Source organism: Pteropus medius, unplaced genomic scaffold (genome assembly GCF_902729225.1).
Source record: "Pteropus medius unplaced genomic scaffold, Ma_sr-lr_union100, whole genome shotgun sequence".
Lineage (NCBI taxonomy): Eukaryota > Metazoa > Chordata > Mammalia > Chiroptera > Pteropodidae > Pteropus > Pteropus medius.
This window is the reverse complement of record NW_024342473.1, coordinates 18,110,546-18,129,908: the sequence shown is the minus strand read 5'-3', so window position 1 is coordinate 18,129,908 and position 19,363 is coordinate 18,110,546. Positions and strand designations below refer to the sequence as shown.

The window sequence follows — 19,363 nt, the reverse complement described above, 5'->3', positions numbered from 1 at the left end:
GTCTGCCAAGTCAGACACAATTCTTCTCTTTGCTTTCCAGTCTCCACCATTTTGTTCTTGTTATCTGCTAATATTCCTAGTCCTTGTTGGATTATGCTCTTCTCTTTCCCCAATCAATGTTGGTGGAAATTTTAGGAAAGAGCACAGACTAATAAATATATTGTTTGACCCTCCATTTTTACCTATCATGCCATTGCTTTTTATAGGAGAAAACAGACACTCTGAAGAGCCTATCAATTATAAAATATATAAATTTCTACTAAAAAATAATGCATACATGTATATATCTAAGACGCACAAACAACAGAGCAATATAAACACAAGGGCTCACTTGTAGCCTAACAATATAAAGGCTGGCTATAGAAACAATAAAGGCAAAATTAAACAAGTAATAAATGGAAAAATAGATTCAAATGGAAGTTGTTTTTAATCAAGAACATAAAACCAGAAATGCTGAAACTGAAATTAAGTTCTGTTTAGTTGGGGCAAGTTGATCATGTTTAGTTACTTAGAAGTCAAAAATACTTTTCTGGAAACTATAATTTCTTGCACATTTAGTGACTTTTCTAAAGATGAATTATCCCTGACAGCTGCTTTAAAATTATACCCAACTTGGTCTCTAGTTTTGGGAGAGCTTGACCCTTTAAATCCACATAATGAACATGTCCTCTTATACCCCTCAAGATGGGCTATCTGGTTTTGTAATGCATTTAAGACACTGACCCTCTTAAACTTTCAATTAGAAATACCGAACAAGAAATTAAAAGTCTTCTCAAGCACAAGGACCCACAATTGCACAGCTGCCAAGGACACTAATCTCACCTTTGGAGAAATAATAATCATTAGGTATTAGAATGTACAGACCATAGGAAAAGATATAAGGACTTAAGAGTAGTTTGCTCAATTTGAAGAAATCTTCCATTTTTACTAATCTGTGAATATGACAAAAATGAAGTACACAAAGCACAAAGTGGTGAAGATACCTCAGAAAACAAGACTGTCAGATGAAGCTGTCTTTCCCTTAAAGAAGTCCTTCTTCAAACTATATGATATTGCCTGACACTGAGGATCACTAAGTCCAGAAACTGTGATAATTTATTTTACTGCTGATTTTGTTTGTGAGTTGTTGACTGAATTTAGAAAACTGAAAAAACTTCTAAACAAAATTTAAGAATTCAATTGTAAGAATAACAAATTTGTGATCATCTGAATTATTGATGGTTTCATGAATTTCATGAACAAAATTAAACAATATATATTTTTTATGTTTTTAAATTAAAGTATGGTATATTTACTCATTTAACAAATACTATTTACTTATAGCTGGCCTCAATTTTTAAAAAATTTGGGGCTGATTATTTTGTGCAGGGTGCCCTTCTGGGCTTATAATTCTTTTTCTAGATAAAACTTGAAATGTCACTTCTCACCTTATGTGCTATGAATTTGACAAAGCAGAAAAACGAGGCTCAAAATTTTAAAATACGCTCATCATTAAACTAGACTCTCAAAATAAATAAGGTACTTAGCATTCAAAGCTTTACAAAACGCTTATACACAGGTCTTTGAATGACGTTTTAACATCATTTCGCTAAAACATCGATGAGATGCTGTAGGAACTTAACTTTTGTCTATACCATTGAGCCTATGGTAAAATTGGTTTCAAGTCACAGAAACCTACAGACCACGTTAAGGGAAGACTTACTGTAAATAATACCAGTTTCCAAAATTATTCAGCTCTTCCACTAAGACAAACACCTTTAAACACATTGAATAGTGACTGGAAATAATGTAAAGCAGTTGAGATCAGTTAAGTGTTTTTAAAACGTTCTTGAGTGTAGATACCTGAGATATCTAAATTTTTTACATGGTCTTTTAACTAAGAATAGATATCTGTATTTGCACGGGAAGAGATAATTGTCTTTTTGCTTAACAATCTCTTTCGTTGTAAGGAAAAAGTGCCTGTGGGCTTTCTAATTTTGGTAGTTTTCAGAGTTCAAAGAGTATGGAACCTTCAAGTTGATTTCATCAAGTCTATTTATTAATGCATTTCAAGTTTCAAAAAACCTTACATCTTTGCACAATACTTTATTTTTTGCAATTTTTAGTAAAAATTTCCAAAGTGAACAAAAAGATACTGTATAAAACACAGTGAACATTAACATTAAACTGACAGTAGTATTAGATCTCATTTGTCTTGATCCTTTTGTTTTACCACATCTTGATTTGCCGTGGAGAGTTCAGTGCACGTATCTCTTTTCAGAAAACATTTAACTTAGACTCAAAATAAAATAGGGCAGTGTGTACCTGCCAAAACCCTACCACAGGATAACATTACAAGCAAAAAATGTACATGTTCCAAAGTCTACCACACTCAAGAAGTTACTAAGAACTCTTGCAGAATAAAAGTCACCATTTTAGAAATGCAAACCCACTTCCAACCTTTGCACAGTCCAAAAACAAAGGCATTTAAATGATTTAAAAGCAATTACATACATATCTACCTACTTGTTTGTTTAGAATTATTTATAGTCTATCTGGGGTTTCATGTACAAAATTTGTCTCTAAATCATGTACAAAAAGCTGTATTCTGAAAAAAGTCACCACATACTGTACAAGTTTACAAGGAAGAGATCCCATTATTTTCTCTAGCATTTTTGGCCTTGCTGGCTTGCGTCACATTATGAGAATGATTGTGTAAACCTTATACTCTTAAGAAAAAAAAGGAAAAAAAGAAGCCAAAACACAGATTTTTTTTCAACTTTCCCTAAATTTGCCTCCTATGTGAAGCCAGGAAAATCATAGCTGTTTACATCTCATTTAAGTGATGTAGCTGGAAAACAAGTAATAAATATGTCACAAGCTTAAAATTTTCTTGTAATGCCCCCTTCCATTCCTGCATAGCAATAAGCCTGTTAATACATTAAATGCTTTTGCTTTCTTTCTTTAAAAAGCCAATTATTTACATCTGTTTACAAAATAAATTTGGAATGGGACATTGTGCTGTTTCAACTCCATTGTTGTTAAAATATTTCAGGGGAAAAAAGGTCAGAAGGCCTATCCTACAATTTTAACTACAAGTAGAGCAAATCACTCTTTAGTGGTTAACAATGATCAGTGATGATATGCTGAAAAAAATGTTCAAATATTTTGATAAAATAAAGACACAGCTTTTCTTTTCCATATCACACAAAAACCAAAAACATAATTAGCATACTTTAGATATATGGAAAAAACAAATAAGAGGTTACAAATAAAAAGAATCATTTCATTGACATAATTTCTACCAAAGCATGAATAAAATTTTACCTATCAATTCAAAAATGGAATTGAGTTAGAAAGTCTAAAACAAGTAAGCAGAAATCAGACACTTACATAAAGAACTAACTCTGAAGTAGTATGCTGCATATGTCCAGTTTGCACAACACTTGTGTTCTTCAGCGAAGTCACTCATGTGCTCTTAGCAGCCATTTGATAAAGACAAAATGAATATCAGAACCAATTCCATCATAAGAAAAAGGTAAATTGATTCTCATTTCAAAACTGCCTGTGTAAAGCATTACAGAATCCTGGACCACTGAATACCACCATTCTCTGTTATCCTGAGTATGTCAATTAAACAGTAATTTTTCATTAAGAGCAGAAAAATTTTATAATACAAAGGAACATCCATATTGCAATTTCTGTTTACAATTGCACACAGAAGTACAGTGTACGTAAGAAATACATGTCTGCATATAACAAGGTATGTACATTGGCAAGTGATGTCTCCAATGCTGAGGTGGTTGAGCCTCCTAGCCTTGACTGGCAGTTGAAAAAAATATATATATATTTCAATTTGTGATAAAAGTTTATCCAGAGCCAAGTTTGCCTGCAAGTGAAGAAAATGCAGCAACGAAGAACAGGGAACACGGGGCACATAATAATATCCTAAGACTTTGTGCCATTAGGTTAAAAATATCTGTCCATAAGAAAACTGGGTTCCTTTCCACCCCCCACCCCCAAATTGGAATTTTCAGGCTTTAAAATTTAATTAATTCCACCTGGTCTGAGGACATGATCTCTTGCCATTTTTTTTTTCTTCTGTTAGTTGTAAGGGTTTAGTTTGGGGATGATTTAATAGGTGTCTCTTTGGAGTGAAGTTTTCCCATTGTAGGCACTAGGAAGAACCAAGGCAAAAGCTGCAGTTAACGTCTCATGTGTCCCATTTGATAACTCTCCCGGGGCCTCTGACGCTGGGGTTGCTGAATGGGCTGTGGCGGTCTCCTCCTCTTTAAAGTGCCTGTGAGTCACAAACAATAGTAAAAACATTTACCGTGGGCTTTTTAATCTTTAAAAACAAAGCTGCCATTTCAATAAGAAAGGTTCTAGATCGGTACTAGCCAACAGAAATATAATATGAGCCATTAATATAATTTAAAATTGTCAGTAGCCGTAATAAAAAAGTTTAAAAATTTTTTAATATTTTTTATTTCACTTAATCCAATATAGCCAAAATATTATCATTTCAAGATGTAAGAGATATAATAAATTGTTAATGAAATATTTTATTATTTTTTATATACTAAATCTTCAAAGTCTGATATGTATTTTATATTTACAACACATTTCAAGTGCTCAACAGCCATAACTTATTAAGCTGATATGAACTCTAAGGACAGAATATACAATGAAGAAATTACTAAGTGTCTTTAAGCAAATGAGTTAACCTGTCTGAAACTTGAATGCTCTGTCCATAAAACAAATAATAACTAACTCATATAGTCCGTTGTAAGGATTATATGATAATTCACATGTAAAAGTGCTTAACACTTTTTGTGAGGGTTCAATAAATGGCAGCTAGGTTTTTGTTGTTTTTTTTTTTAAGTTTTTAAAGGTAGAATTTGCTTAAAGTGAAATCAAGTAAGAGAACTGTTTCATTGAATGAGATCATAATGGGTAACATATGTAAAAAGTGTCATGTGGCCCTTGGAAAGCCCTAAGAAACTGACATAAATTCCAGGGGCTAACATAAATTTACGAAAAGCAATGATATAAAAATCGAATCTCTTCTGGTTCCCGCCAAGATACCAACCCCGCATGAATACTGAGGTCTCTTGCCCTGCAATAGGTAAACACAGGGAAACAACGGAGGGAAAATAGAGAAAATTGTAAGAAACCCCAAGTTTTAATCTGCTTTCTGTAGGGTAGTAGATTTGGCCAGAGGCAAGAAGCTTCTTGAGAAGTCTGTGGGAGGTAGGAGAGGGAACTGCTGTCATGTAGCTCTGGTTCTCCTCTGCCACTGCTTGGGGACAGACAATATTCTCCCCACACCTACAGTGAACAGAGTGCTGCTGGCCCAGGAGTTCTGAGGGCAGCACAGAATCCACAAATACCTTAGGGAGGGTGAGGGAGAAATAGATGGGGACTAAATAACCTGGGACAGTTACTTTCTACCCTTTTCTTCTCCAAATCCCTGAAGCTAATCTAAAGAGGCTCTCCTCCCAATGCTGTGTCTCTCAGAGGAAAAGTGTAGAGACCAAGCCCTAGGAGTTGTTTTCAGAGATGAAGAATGGTTATTTGGTGACTGAAGCCCCCACCCTAAGACACTCCCACAGACTGCATTTCCCTACAAAGCTTTGTCCCTAGGGAAAATGACATTATGTGCCCGAAAATATGTGAAGAGCACAAACATTAAAAACAACAGAAGCACAGCTATTAGAATAGAAAAACCAATAATTTAAAACTAGCCTAACTATTGTAATAAAAAAAAAATGGAAGATTTTTAAATTGGGTAGGGGGAGAAAAAGAAAACAGGTACCAAGCAAAAATAAAACTTTCTAGGTCTAAATATTTTTAGACACTCAGGATAAATTAACGTTAAATTGGCACCATTAGCTAGATTAGATTTTCAAAAAACCCACACATTTAAAAAGCAACTAAATAATTCATCTAGTAATCCCATTCGCAAAGAGAAAGTACCATAAAATAAGTTACTAAAGACTCATTTATAATTCAGTTCTACCTGCTGAACAGTTCTAGTTATATAAAATATATACCTTGCTCAAATTGTCTTACCTGGAAGAGGTTTAGGAGGAGGCAACTTTGGATTACTACTTGGAGTATGAACACTGCATATCTTAATAAATCCAGCCATTAACATGATCAGGGCAATTCCCATAAGTAATACTGCCCACCAATTAACCTAGAAATAAACAGATTTTTCTATTGAAAAAAACTATTAAATATTTTAGGATATTCCATATTATATAAAATACAAAATAGAATATATTACATTTTAATTTTGAAAGAACATTTGCTGGTTGAGAGTTGTATAGATATCATATATGAGAACATACATATTATTTTCTTTATAAAAAAGTATAAAGGAGAAAACAAAAATTACCCATAATTTCGCTTCCTGGAGAAAACCACTCAATCTTATTTTCCTTTCAGAATCTTTTCTATGTAACCATATTTGTCATACACATGGATAACATGCAAAACTGGGGTCATTTTGCATGTAGTTTACATTGTATTTTCCCATGTTATTAAATACTTATTGGTTTGAATATTTCTTTTTTTTGGCCTATTACTCTTAGAGATGATGTTCTGTTTACTTTTATACTCTCCATTGGCTTAAAAGGTATTATTACCTACTTTAAATTCTCCTACTGGACAGATTTTAAAAATACTCTTTATATTTTTTTCTAATCATCAAAGTTAAGACTAAAATTCTATCTTTTTTGAAGCTCCATTTTCCTGTTATTCTATTTCATTTGGAATTTCAGACCCAGACCACTGTTAGGAAATTATTTTTATGTGATATATCTTAGTTTTCATTATATTATACATATATATTATAGTATCTATTATATATTCACTTATTTAAGAGTTAATAGTATTTTTTAATATGAAAAATGGAAGGATATGCATATTCTAGAAGCAGACAAACTTTACCCAGTCTAAGAAGTAACTAAAAATTTTACTTTTAACTTAAATCATATAAACAAATCAATTGGCCAAACCAAAAAACCTTCAAAAATTATTAGTAAAATCTTAATTATAGAAAAATTACTTTCTGCTCTTAACAAATTCTATTTTACAATTCAAAATATTCAAATTTTGTTTTAAGACAGGACCTACTAATAAACATCATACAAAATAGTTACAACTTTTAAAACAATGGGAACTTCCACATTGGCTTAACACAAATTATTATGATACATATGTATTTATTGCTAATTATTGCCAATAAAACTTCCATTTAAGAAGATCTTCTATGACCTAGGGTCTTACAACAAACAGCCTATAACTTCTATTATGTTTTCTTAATCCAGCTGTGATAATGTAATTAAAATAACAAACTAAAATAAAAATGCATGTTGTGGCAAAATACCTCGAAGCTACTTTTTCAATATGTGCATAAAGTCCCTTCATATATATATGTTAATTTGCTTAATTTTGAAGGACTCTCAAACTCATGAGTTGCAAATATAATACAAAGAACTTTTTAAGATTTGGAACCATCTGAAAGTAAGTTGCTAGCATGATGCCCTGTTGCACCTGAACATTTTAGCATATGGTTTCTACAACATAAGGATGTTTCCTAGATAACCACAACACAATCATCAAAATCAGAATATTAGCACTGATATATTACTACCATTTAATCCTCAGATCTCACTCAAGTTTTGCCATTTGTCCCAATACCATCCGATTCATAATTATGTGTTGCATTTAGCTGCCATGTTTCCTTAGTCTCTGCAATCTGAATAAATTCCAGTCTTTCCTTGGGTTATATAACCTTGACACTTTTGAAGATTACAGGCCAGTTATTTTGTGTCAGAATGTCCCTCAGTTTGGGTTTCTCAGATGTTTCCTTACAATTAAATTCAGGTCACACATCTTTGGTAAGCATATCACAGAAGTGATGCTGTGTTCTTCTTATTGCATCCTATCAGGTGACACATGAGTTTGATCTTGTCACTGATGATGTTAACTTGATCATTTCATTAAGGTGCTATCTGCCAAACATTACCATAAGATACCCTTCTCTTTTGTAGTCAATGAGCATTTTGTAGTGGCATAATTTGGAACTGTGTAAATATCCTGTTTTTCACCAAACTTTTAATTTATTCATTTATTTACTCCCTCATGGTTTCCTACTTTACTCACTGGGTTATAATCTATTACTATCATTATTGTATCTTTTGGACATGCCTTCACCATTCTTTGAGCCCTTTATTTTCTGACACAAAGTAAAGGTCTAGGTTCACCTTGTTCTTTCTCGGCCCTAGTCCTGGAATCAGCCATTTCTCCACAGAGCCCTGGTTCCTTTTAGAACTGATCCTCCTATGTAGACACCCACCTCATAACACTTATACTCCAACAATCCAAGTCAGTTGCCCCTCCATGGGGCACCCTTCTCACTCTGCTTGGGCACTAACACCCCATACTGGTCTTCTTCCACTTCCATACACTCCCCCTACCAGTCAGGCTCCAACACCCTGCTCTGTGCCACTACAGCTCCTACCACATGGGCATGAATGCCTAACTTGCTTGGCCTCACTTAATGGTTTCAGAAATGAACCATTCAAGAAAAGGCAGAGAAGGTATAATGCAATTCAACCTTACTGCTGAAAGATTTGGTTTTTAAAGAGAAGCTACAAATCTGAATTATATGAGGTCTATTTTTAAATGCTGGCAACTCATTCGAATTTTCTAAAAACAACATATAGACCATACATGACATGTTTACAGAGCTGAATCTGGCTTGGAAACCACAAGTTTAAAATCTACTTTTCAGAAGTCACCTCTTGTATCCTACTGAGATTGCCAGAGTCTTCTAAAATTTTCTTTTGGTTTCTATAGAAAATAATTTTCAGATAACTGTTCTTCCTATGAGTCTTTAGTTCTTCCTTTTCACTTGTCATATAAATTTTCTATAGTCTCCTATTGTTTTTGTTTTATTCATCCTCAAATAATAAACACGTTATTTATCAAAAGGCAGAATGTAAGGCTTGCCCTCGGTCTGTCAACTCAAGTGCTGGTTGATTTTTCTTTTATTTCTGCTTACTGTCACATGAAGAACTATGTGCACAGCGCTGTCCTGTTCCCAGTAGCCAGAGGCCTTTTAATATGTCACTTAATGGAGCAGGACCTTTTTCTACCTCCATTGTCTGGATTTCTGCTACTCTGACGTAGTGAAATATATATATATATATAGAACCAAAATCAACAGTTTGTACTGCTATATGTGTTCTTCCTGTTCTATGTCTGTGGTTCTCAACCTTGGCTGCATGTGAAAATCACCTGTAAAGTTTTTAAAACTCAGATATCCAGACCAAATCCCAGACCCAAATGGGGTAGGGATAAGGTCCTAATACCAGTAATTTTGTTAAATCTGGCCAGATCATTCTATTACGCAGCCAAAACTAAAAGCTACTGGTTTCTACCAGGGGTCAGTAAACTTTTTCAATAAAGAGCCAAACAATAAATATTTTAAGCTTTGTAGGCATATGGTCTCTGTCACAACTACTCATTTCTGTCATTGTAGTGCAAAAGCAGCCATAGATAACACGCAAACAAATGTGTATGGCTGTATTCCAGTAAAACATTACAGCTGGCCCTCTGTATCTACGGCTTTCCCATCTGTGGATTCAACCAACTGCAAATCAAAAACTGCTATTTTCGATCTACAGTTTGGAATCCGCAGGTGCAGAAGGCCAAATGTATGCATTGTTCTATGTCATCTTAAATAAAGGACTTGAGCATCTGCAAATTTTGTTATCTGTGGTGGGGCGGGGGTCCTGGAACCAATCCCCCATGGAAACTGAGAGACAATTGTATTTTCAAAAACAGGAACAGACCAGATTTGACCCAGGGGCTATAGTTTGTCAACCCCTGTCCTATACCCACATACAGCATATTAGTTTGGGAGACTATATCTAAATGGATATCAATCAACACTAGCTCTTCAGTTCTCTCTCCCTATTACTTGCCCGAGAGTTTTGGGAGAAGCTGAGAGTATCTGACTGGCTGTAGAAAGAGGAGTCATATCACTGGGAAGAATTGATCAAATAATCAGCATTCGCATGGTAAAGGAATGGTTCTCAATTCTAAGAATAATCTGGTATGCCTATTAAAACAGATTCTCCGACCACAACTCTACAAATTCCAATTCAGTTTTTTGGTTGGTGGAGGGCTCAAGCAACTACATTTTCAACAAGCACACCAATTATTAGGATGCAGATCAGTGCTTCATAGTCAGTGCAGACACGCTGGCACTGTGGTATGGGGCCATTTTGAGCAATGAAGGAAGTTTAGCATCCCTAGCCCTCATCCATCGAATGCTAGCAGAGCCTCTCAGTTACTATGACAACTACTATACTTTTCCAAATACCCTCTGGGGAGGCAGTATCACCTCTAATGTGATCCAATCCAAAGGCACAAAGGGTAAAGGGTCTTCCTACTACTTTCAGGCTTATGGGCTAGTTTTGTTATGGGAGATGCACTTCTATTCCTAATATTCATTATATTCTCTAACACATTTCTTTCCTTACAATCTTCCCTGCTCAAAACCATCTTCCACCTGGAATTGACTATGTCACTCCTCCATGAAAAACCCTTCTTCAAAATCTTCCCACCAAAGATCTCCAAGATAGACGATTAAGTGGAAGAGAGAAAAAATTAAACTTGGCCACACAATAAAGTACAGCAAAGTGTATATATATGATTCCACTTATTTTTTTAAATATATATTCTTGTAATAGTATAAATAGTTTTTGAAGAATACGAGAAACTCATCTGAAGAAGACTGGGCTCTAGAGGAAAAAGAAGGCATACTTTTCAATATATTACTTTGTCATTAAAAAAACAAACAAAAAACAGATAACCACACTTTTCAAAAGGAAAAAAGCAGAATTTTTCTTAATTAAAAAATTCAAATTTCTGTGACTTTATCAGGTATTCCTTCTTCATAAAACATCAACCTGTTCCTTCTACTTCTACTCATCCTTAAGATCTTAGCTTTGGCATCACCTCCTTAAAGGGACCTTCCCCGAACAGGTTCTATTTTCTATGAAAACACCAGACAAAACTGAAACCATGTTTCTATGTGTCAAACCTGACTGCAAGCTCCTTGAATTTATATCCTACAAACTCAGTACCTAACCCATGAAAAAAATATTTGTTGAACTATTTATTACAGATGAGTCATTATTCCAAATACTGACTTTTTGAAACACTTCTAACAGTTCATTTATTATTTCTAGATTGCCCACACATACAAATATGACAAAGCTCTTACAACAGAGACAGGGCATAAAAAAATTTGTGATTTTGATACCTCTAATGCTAGTTTTTCAGTATCTAAACAGTCTTAAAAAGAGACACAAGTAATATGGCAGTAAGAGAAGCAGACTGGAGAAAGAAAAGCTGGATTTAATAACAGTTATAACTTTGCAGAAAACAAAGGTCAATAGGACCTAGTCTCAGTTGAGATCAACAGATATTTACTAAAATGTGGCACCCAGAGCCTTCTAGCAGTGTTCCTGGTCTTCCTTCAAGTTTTTCCAGGTAACTACGTATCTCAAAAGCCCAAGCTTGAGGTGTTTTAGTGACAGCGATAGTAGCTTTTCAGAGTTTAGTGTCTGGGGAAAGGAAATACTGCAGTAGATAGAAGAGAGCAAAACAAAACAAAACAAAACAAAACAAAACAAAACAATGGTGTATTTGAGAGTGTTAGTAAATACGGCCACCTTTAGTAAAAGGAATTTTTTAACACTTTCTTTAAAAGAGAATTATCAGAGAGTAGATTAAATGCTAAATCATGATTTCTCTTTTACATATACTATAAAATTAGGAGAAAGACTACCAAAAGAAAAGATCGCAATTTGTCCACATGTTAAGAGTAGGAAAGAAAGGAGAACTATCATTTATTCAACAAACATTTAATGAGTATAAATTATGCACCAAGCTCTTGTCTTTCATAGATACAAGAGTGTTAAGTGAAACTTAACAGATAAAGAGAAGACGTCTAAAAGTTTAAAAAAAAAAAAAGCCTTGAAGTTAATAAGCACTAAACAAAGTTGGAGAAAATAATTCTGCATAAGAAACAGATGTTGTTCAATACAGTGATTTATACGGCCAAAAAAAGACACTGTAGAAAAAAGAAATAAAAACGACAAAATGAAAGGTCAAAATTTACCAATCTAATTTATTGTGTACTAATTTTAATAGTTTTTTTTTTTAATAATCTAAATAAACAAAAAAGACCTATAGGATAACAAAATGATAAAACAGGTATCATTCCCCCCACCAAAAAAAAACCCTAGAGGGGAGAGGGGCAAGACATGTACTCAAGTCTCTTCAGACATAAAATAATCTACTGTTTTTAAAGATCACCATAAAAAGTTAACCAAATAACCCTTTCAGTGAATATTCCAGTGTTTAACAATTCTCCCTCTCAGCAAATGCACTCTAGACTTCCTATTGGTCACAAGATCACATGGAGCCCACCGTTCCTTATGGTTATATTGATTATGCAATCCTGCAAGGGCAGAGAGCTTCTTTCTATCCTTCAGAACATACTATAATCTAGTCTTTGATTAAATGTTCTTCTAACCTTCAACACCCCATGTGCCACCCTTCACACCAATCTGCCAAGTGGAAAGCAACTGGGTACTAATCTTTTAGTTACTTAAGCTCAGCCTGTGCTAGCATGATAAAATTCCACTGAGAGAAATCTGAAAACATTATAGCCTCAAAGTTAACTAGCAATAGTATACTGAATCCTTACTATATGCTAAGCCCTGTGTCAACACTGCATCTTTGTTGTTCAAGTTTTATAAGTGATATCTATGTGACCTATTCTACTAGACAATGATGGACTTTAGAGATCCATATCTTCCATCTTCCATTTTCAACATATTAGAATGACAAAGTAGAAAATTTCGGTTGCGAGTCTTTTAAAATGGAACCATTAATTGCAGAGATAGGAAAAAAAAAAAAACATTTCACAAATTTAGTATGCACCATCAGCTACTGATGCAGTGGGTCCAGAGTGGGGCCTGACACTTTGCATTTCTATCAAGTTCCCCAGTGATACTGATGCTGCTAGTCAGGGGACTATATACTTTGAGATCCACTACTCTAGATCAAGGGTTGGGGTAAACATTTCCTAAAAAGGCCAGATAAATATTTTAGGTTTTGTGGGGCTATACAGTCTCTGTTGCAACTACTCAAAATGTAAAAGCAGCCATACACAATTTGTAACTGAACAGGTGTGGCCATATTCCAATAAATCATTATTTTTGGACACTGAAATCTGAATTTCATATAATTTTCAAAAGAATACTATTTTAATAGCTTTTGTTTTTTTCAACTACTTAAAATGTCAAACCATTCTTAGGTTATGAGCCATACATAACAGGCACTGGACTAGATCTGGCTCATTAGCCATAGCTTACCAACTCTCTGTTCTAGGTGAATAGCTGGTTCTCGATTGTGGCTCCTCAGAAATAGTTGAGGAACTTTTAAAATATCCAGATACTTAAGCCCCACCCCGAGAGATTCTGAATTAATGGGTCTAAGCCCAAAGGTGATTCTCATGTACAACCAGGAGTGAGAACTGTACTTAATCAAGAGCAGTAGTTCTGAGGATAGTTAGAGTTTAATAAGCCTTACATGAGTAAAGATTTCTAGGATCAGGAAAGTGTGGAAATGAAGTTAAAAATATTTTTTATTGCAAGATTTCCCACAATTTTCCCCAAATCTCTAAGAGGGGACTATAGTATGCAATGTTTTCCAGATTCATTTAACTGCTAAACCCACAGATCTAATGTTCAGCGAAGCACTTGGGAAACACTGCTCTAATTCTTTTATAAGGAATATCAGGTACTTAATACTTAGGTTCATAAAATTACAGCAAACTATGAGAGCAGAAATTAATTTAAAAATGAGAAATAAAGCTGGTTATTGTCAAAATAAAAATTTTGTCAAATTAAAAAAGACAAACTCCTATAAATCTGAACAAATTAAAATTTTTAATAGCCACAAAATAACAGGCAATTACTTAAAAAGGGATAGGAAAGTACGATGATAATTTTGAAAAAAAATCAAGATCAAAGAGAGTTTTCTACAATGTCAAACCTAACACAAAAGATGTAGAAAATCTGAACACATTAATAACTAAGGAGGAAACCGAAAAAGAATAACCAATGCCCTCAACATCCATTTGAGAAAAGGAGATAATGATAAAGGAACTCAACAGATTTACTGGTGAATGCTCTCAAACATTTCAAGAACTCAATAACTCCTTGATAAAGTCAAAGTATGTTTAGCATTACCTACTGCCAGATACATAGTAGGCACTCAGCAAAACAGTAAACATATTTTTGAAAAAATATGTTCAAAACACTGTTGTCAAAAACAACTTTTCTCCAGAAAAGAAAGTCTTTATCACATCATTTTCACGGTACTATTACCAGTCAGTAACTCATGCCCTGAAGTATTAAAATTGCTACTGTTCTTCCTACTCTACCCTACGTGATAAGAAAAGATGCAACAGCATACAACAGAAAAGAAAGAAAAAATCACCAGGCACCACTGGAAAGAAAAGTCAGTGAAACCAACCCTTCCCCTCCTTCCTTTTCACAGCTTCTTAAGCGAGAGCATCCTAATAAACCTATATCACTAACGGAAAGGATACATTACTGACAATGATGAAAGACAAAAGCATGAGGTATTAATGCAGCAAAATAAACTCTACTATGCAAGTGGACTCTGCACAAAATGCAAATGAGACAAATAACTTATAAGGAACTAGATGTTTGTTATCTTACTGTGTGATCTGGTTAATGTCCACAAATGCAGCAAGAACCTTCAGGCATTATGGATCATGCTATTTGAAAGAATGGCATGTGCATGTCAACAATGATATAAAATAAAAGCATTCTACACTGAAGACAAACTTGTATAAACCTAAAATGCCTGACTAATCAGTTCCAGGGCACAAAAAAAGGCTTCCTATTACTAATTCATTATAAGAAGCATTTCATCAGATCCTCAATCTAATGTATGAAAAATGGTTTTAAAAGTATTTTAAATAAAAAATGTCATTTCTATTAAATATTTTAATAGGAATAAATGAGCTTTTGAAATTCTAGATAAAATTGAGTCAAAATTAGAGATAATGGAGAAAAGTGAAAAAATACTATTTTCAGATGACGTAATATCCTACCTACAAAATCCAAAATATCTGGCACAACATATACTCAGTAGAAGAATATAACTCTGAGTTCCCTATTATCAGATTTCTTTTCTGAACACATTTTCCTCTATAGTTTACAAGTATATCAGGTCTCAACTTACTCTTAACAGAGATAATGAGAAAAAAGAAAATTGGATCTGAGTTGAAAACAGGAAAATAAAGGGCCAAGAAAGGTAAGCTACTTGAAGTCATAGACTGATAAATGCCAGACTGATTATCAGAATTCTTGCCTGTACTCTTTAATTTCCAAGCCTGTACTCTTTCTACTTCATCATAGTGTCACAAGACATCTTTAGCTTAACAGATATTTTTTGAACACCTATTAAGCACCAAGTGCAGGAGTACAAAAATGAGTAACATATCATGTTTTAAAAAGACCTAAGTTAAATCAATTGCCCAATCATTTGGTTTAAAATCTAGGTCTCTGAAATCCAACTTAAATGATCCTCCCACTACATAGTCATTACATATCTAAAAAACAGTGTTCTAACATGCAAAATATATTCTTCCTATGTGTAATAAACAGTATTTTAATGCTGGAGATAATTCCGCAATTTTTATTGTAGAATGTTATTACAAGAGTACCAAAAAGGGTGACAACCCACACAGACGACTTTTTTATGTGCTTTTGAGGCATCTTCAGTTCTGAACACACTCAAAAGAGGTAACAAAAATTTAGAGAAAGGGGAAGAGCTGAGTTCTAAGTCAATTTCCAAAGCAAACTCATTCAGTTCAGGTATAGCACCTTCTCAAATGCATCACTTGCAAGTTTCCTACTGATATTTTAATGTAATCACTTAGACACATGAATATTTAAATGACTTAAGATAGTCATTCTCAGCAATCTTCTAAGAAAATTTCAGGTAATTTAACATCTGTATAACTTAGAGAAATGTTGGCTTAAAAATAATACAGTTCACTGGATTTATGTTGGATGAACATCCATAATCATTAACAAATCTGCAAAAGGCTCTATATCTGATCTTACCCTGTTCAACATTTCCTATCATAGACAAGATGAAGACCCAGAAATTATGCTGAAACATCAGAAAAAACCTTCAGAAGAATCACCAATTTCTCTTTCATCTCTCCTGTTCAGCAAAGTAGAACTCACAGCTGGCAATGTCATATTGAGACAAGAGAGAAGCATAAAAAGCAAGCGGGGCTTTCCAAAACAACTCGAGGAAAAACTCTCATCAAAATGCCATGATTGGATGGACCAAAGGAGGAAGTAACCCATCCAGGACATGAACTAGGGAGCAGAGTAAAACAGAATGACTCCCATCACCTATCAATCCATGTATGAACAATACATATGTAGAGATTCTGATCACTTTAGAAGAAAATAATACCCAGGGATATTTGAACTTTAAAAATCATTCTTCAGACAAGTAAAGGAAAGGAAGGAGGGGTTTATTTTCTCATAACATTGATGATCTCTGGCCAAGTAAAATTATGATCAAACCATTTTAAGATATGGTTTCTTTATAAATATAAATAAAGACTATACTTACCACAATCCATTCAGCAATGTTTTCATAGAGCTCTGGACTAAAAATTGCTTTTTTAAGCCTAGCTAGAGGACCATCAGCATCTACTAATCTGCAACGCATGAAAACATCACAGTAGCCTCTAAAATCATTGCACGGGGATCCAGGTTGTAGTGTGATGGTTCGACCCATGAATTGCTTGCTCCACTGCACAGACCCTGTACTGGCACAAGTTGATAGGTCCACTGGAAAAGAAGTGCCAAATATAAGTTGAAAATCTGATTACCTAGCAGGCTGGTTGGGGAGAAAGGGAGGAAAGGAAGAAACTGCCTAAAATCATTATCATAACATATTATATAGACTTTCATTAGTTAAGCTAGATAACACCATTGGTAATTCACCTTAAATGTTATGATATAAACAACCAGCAACTCTTGACTTAGAGCCCACAATGGCTTTAAAACCTTTCAACAGTGTTTATATTCATTACTGCCATATAGCTGGCAGGTTTTTGTCTAGTTTATCATTTTAAAAACACTGTAGGGACCATAATAGTAGAAACACAATGCTATGCTACATTTAAAATTTTTCTCAAGGGGATCAGTTTAGCTGGAAATTATCTGTCCAAACAGTGTATCAAAGTTTAACACTCAAAATTTAAGAGAAAGTAAGGTTTTTGAAACAGATTTTATATTCTTATATTTTAAAAGCCTTACTCTTTTTCATACAGCAGACATGGCATAATTCCTTATCATCTTTGCCATCAGAACTGGCACAAGTACACTCCTCCAAGCCATATTTTTCACAGATAGAACCTGCACATTGCTGAAAAAAAAAAGACCAATTATTTAATCTATATATAGTCAAACCTATTGTTCACAGTAATATACAGATAAAAGCCTTCAATGTTAAAATAATTAAGTACAAATACAAGTTGGAAAAAGTATAGATTAGTATCAGCAATGCATCAAATAAATACATTTGAAAAAGAGTAAGTGCAAATAAGATAGTAAATCTTTTAAAGAAATGGCAACTTTAAAAAAACCTTAAAGCAAAAACAGAAACAGAGAGTAGATGAACATTAACTTTATGTTAGTTCTTTTACAAGAAGAACTATAGAGGAAAATGATTATTTAGCTAAGAAAGCTTTAAAAGCTTCACATTCTTTTATTTAGGTTAGCAAAAAATTTTTTATTTAGGCTATTAAAAAAGATACTCATTTATAAAACTTAAAAGCAGTACAAAGTCACATGATCAGTTATGTAACTATTTTTCTCTAAAGAATATCAAACACATGCAGTGGAAAGCCGAAAGGCAAGTAGGCAACTAATTGAATACCACCAACCATATAATACTTTCATGTCTTTGTGGGGAAATAGTTAGGAATATTATATGGTAGTTCAATCTGCCAATCACAGTGCACTAACTGAGATTACTTTAACTATGCAGCTTTAAGTGTCAACAATTAGTTTGAAAAAGCAGGTTTTACAAAACTAAATTAAAAACTATATACTAAAAAACAAAAAAGACACACATAGACTGAAACTAAAGGGATGGAAAAGGATATTCATGAAAATGGAAATGGAAAAAGAAAAACAGCTGGGTTAGCAGTACTTATACCAGACAAAATAGACTTTAAAAAAGAAAGACTATAACAAGAGACAACAAAGGACCCAGCAATTCTACTTCTGGGTATTTATCCAAAGAAACACAAAACAGTAATTTGAAAAGACATATGCATCCATATATGCATTGCAGCATTATTTACAATAGCAAGATATGGAAGCAATCTAAGTGTCCCTCAACAGATGAATAGATAAAGAAGAAGTGGTAAAACACACAATGGAATGTTACTCAGCCATAAAGAATGAAATCTTGCCATCTGCAACAATATGGATGAAACTAGGGGGTATTATGCTACGTGAAATAAGTCAGAGAGACAAATGCCATATGATTTCACTTATATGTGCAATCTAAAAAGCAAAATAAATGAACAAATAAAACAGAAACAAACTTATGGACACAGAGAACATTTTGATGGTTGCCAGATGGAAGCGGGGTTGGGAGAATGGGTGAAAAAGGGGAAGGGATAAGAAAAAAAAACATATAAATCAAATGCTTACTCCATTAATGCACACTTGTGTATGTCTATTACAGTCTGTAAAATTTGGTTTAGGGTCAGATGCTGGGCAGAGAGCTGTAATGCCATTACATATTCCTTCCTTTGCACAGTCTGAATCATCCCGACACTTTTCAGTTTTTGACTTGAATGCACACTGTGCTGTACAACAGGGACCTTGACTTGGACTAGAAGAAACATTAAATGATTAAAGAAAATCACTAGGATATTTCCTATATACATAGATATGGTCTTAATTTTTAAATCATAAACCTCATCTTTTAAATGGTAAGGATGTTTCTGGTATACAATTTCAAATATTTGAATAAGAGGCTATTAAGTTTCAACATTCTAATAAGCGCAGAAAAGTCATTGTCTTGTTTTAATAAGCAAGGCATCCTTATTCTATTTGCCTTTAATGAAAGACTATAATAGAAAATATATTTAGTATTAAGCAAGTTATCAGTGTTTTTCATAGTTACATCATACTTTAGTCAATTTTTC

The 19,363-nt window shown here is 33.8% G+C and overlaps 1 protein-coding gene across 1 annotated transcript in view; it reads right to left on the bottom strand.

Moving 5' to 3' along the window:
- Positions 1–2,016: 2,016 nt before the first annotated feature.
- The window catches only part of ADAM10 (ADAM metallopeptidase domain 10), a 110,567-nt gene continuing 93,220 nt past the window's right edge, over positions 2,017–19,363 (bottom strand). The window contains exons 12-16 of the mRNA XM_039865472.1: positions 18,864–19,047; positions 17,457–17,565; positions 16,765–16,985; positions 6,055–6,181; positions 2,017–4,279 (exon numbers count right to left, since the gene is read on the bottom strand). Of these exons, the coding sequence (XP_039721406.1) occupies positions 4,185–4,279; positions 6,055–6,181; positions 16,765–16,985; positions 17,457–17,565; positions 18,864–19,047 (736 nt within the window). The 3' untranslated portion in view covers positions 2,017–4,184. The remainder of the gene's footprint in view (positions 4,280–6,054; positions 6,182–16,764; positions 16,986–17,456; positions 17,566–18,863; positions 19,048–19,363) is intronic.